The 2566-nt window shown below is 41.3% G+C and overlaps 1 protein-coding gene across 1 annotated transcript in view; it reads right to left on the reverse strand.

Annotated features, from left to right (window-relative positions):
- Window positions 1–2388: 2388 nt before the first annotated feature.
- The window catches only part of LOC106013061, a 3275-nt gene continuing 3097 nt past the window's right edge, over window positions 2389–2566 (reverse strand). The window contains exon 2 of the mRNA XM_013087781.1: window positions 2389–2566. This exon is cut by the window's right edge and continues 786 nt beyond it. Coding sequence (XP_012943235.1) covers window positions 2469–2566 — 98 coding nt within the window. The 3' untranslated portion in view covers window positions 2389–2468.

Raw genomic sequence — 2566 nt, forward strand, 5'->3', positions numbered from 1 at the left:
GGCTATACCGAAAAATGCAGTTATGAGAAAATCGAAGGTAAAGTTTTTGCCCCTTGTTCAGTTTCTTTAAAAGACAAGGAGAGTTTTCTCTATAATCAAACAAATATACACACCAACGAAACCAAACTTCACCTACAGGTAGGGCAATGTCCTCTTTTGGTGTAGGTCAAGATTTCTGGAAGCCCCCGAAATCTGGGTTAGCCCTCTTGTCCTTAAAAGCGACAATTTATCTGAATGTCATTTAAATGCCGAGCCTAAGACAAACAAAATTAATGCTTTAAAAATATCGTTGTTCATTGTGGTAACTGTTTTTGTCCCCATTCTTCACAATCTCGCGCACTTAAAAGGCGGGGTTTTGACGTTGTGAGGCAGTGCCAAACCGTGGCGGTGTGGAACAAAGACATGAGTCGTGCAAACAAACTCAGTCACTTTTTTTATCCTCCTGTTGGACATTAACAATTCTTGCCACTTTCCACCAGTGAACACGTAGATAATAAGTGACACGTCTTCTGTTGTGGTTGAAGAATGTGAGTTCTGAAGTGTGACGTGAGACGTGCACGTGATGAAGGTGAGTCCAGATGGTCTAAACCAACATTTCAAAAAGTGCGTTTAGCGCAAGTCAGCTCTCTTCATATCTATATCACTGGGAGGTTGGCGGGTGCTCTGGTGTGGTTTGCTTCTTCTTTCCTATCAAACATCTACTGTCTTTATCTCCCCTCCTTCTTTTTTGTGTTTGTTACTCTCTTGTAACTCCACTAATCTTCAGCACTTATACGACCTTGTTGTGTTGCAAGTACCGTAAAACACTCACTAAAACAACACATACCAATATCACCAACCATTCTTTGCTGAACCACGTTATTCTTTCCTTTTGGAAATGCCAAGAAACTGTCCATAGTTTCACAATTAAAAAAGTATAGTTTGAAAAGGCTTCAAACGAGAGATGAACCTGTTCAATACATTCAACAAAGTGCGTACTGCCAAGAAAGATGTATGGAAGACGCCACTATATTATTTCTTGACAACATCCACAGACATTTACACGAACCAAAGACATCCTGCAGAATTGTGTTTATCCGTGTTTTCTTCACACCATCCACACTTACGTAACGCTGATTTGGTACGAATGTGTCTTCTATGCTGACTGATACTGATACATTTACTATGATGATTTGCCTTGATATGCACAACACTTTATGAAAAAACAGCCTTTTCCAAAAACGTTTAATGAAAATGAAAGATTTGAAACCGGTCTAATTTAAAAAAGTATTTACACCAAGTCCAGTGCGGTTTTTTTTTCCACAAAGGGTGGTTTATGTGCTGTTGCAAAACACTTTGATACTGTGCCTATGAGGAGAGAGGAAGTCACATTTTGGGTAATGTATGGAAGAAATTCATCTAAACAAGCGAACACGCACACACACTCACACACACACACACACACACACACACACACACACACACACGCGCGCGCGCGCGCGCACGTGCAAACGCACATACGAACACACACACGAACACGCATACACACACATCACATACACACACAAACTTTCTCTCTCTCTCTCTCTCTCTCTCTCTCTCTCTCTCTCTCTCTCTCTTTCTGACACACACTCATACACACACACAAACACACTCCCACACACGCACACACACACACACACTCACACTCACACACACATACACATACAAACTCACACATACACACACACACACATCCCTAACACTTTTTCATTGTGCAAGCCGAACATATCATAATGTTATTTCTTCCATTAGCTCCTAAACGATATGCAATATGTGTGCACACTATGTAAGGTCTCCGCATCCAAAATCTTTTCTTGACATGTCAACAAAATCCACCGTATCCATGGCAACGAAACTTTTTTTTCTCAAATTTTATTGCAGATATAAAGACTCCTTACTATGCTTGATATAATGTATCCACTAATAAGCGAGATAACTTTCATGTGTAACTCCCCACCCCCTTTTTTAGTGCGCCAAGAAATGAGTTTGGAAGCAAATAACTTACATAGTCGACCTAGAAGTACCAATTTATACACATGATAACCTGACGACTCACATTCCATTGCACTTTTCGAGTCGGTCACCTTTTCACCCGACCGAAGTGCACACCCCATAACGCTCGCTCACATCTGTCTCCCTCAACCCATCACTTTATAGAGTTCTTTCAGAGCATTCGTCTTACATCTGTCTCCCTCAACCCATCACTTTATAGAGTTCCTTCAGAGCATTCGTCTCACATCTGTCCTCAGTGGGCGGTTGGCGGGTGCTCTGGTGTGGTTTGCTCCTTCTTTCCTATCAAACATCTGTCGTCGTTATCTCCCCTCCTTCTTTTTTGTGTTTGTTGTTACTCTCTTGTAACACCTCTATTCTTCGGCACTTATATGACCTTATTGTGTTGCAAGTGCCGTACAACTCTTAGTAAAACTAAAACTAAACATCTGTCTCCCTCAGCCCATCACTTTATAGAGTTCCTTCAGAGCTTTAGTCTCACACTTGACGACCTCCTTCTTCACCAAACAAAACAAACCATCGTCTTTCTGTCTCA

This window comes from Aplysia californica, unplaced genomic scaffold (assembly GCF_000002075.1).
Source record: "Aplysia californica isolate F4 #8 unplaced genomic scaffold, AplCal3.0 scaffold00637, whole genome shotgun sequence".
Taxonomy (NCBI): Eukaryota; Metazoa; Mollusca; class Gastropoda; order Aplysiida; family Aplysiidae; genus Aplysia; species Aplysia californica.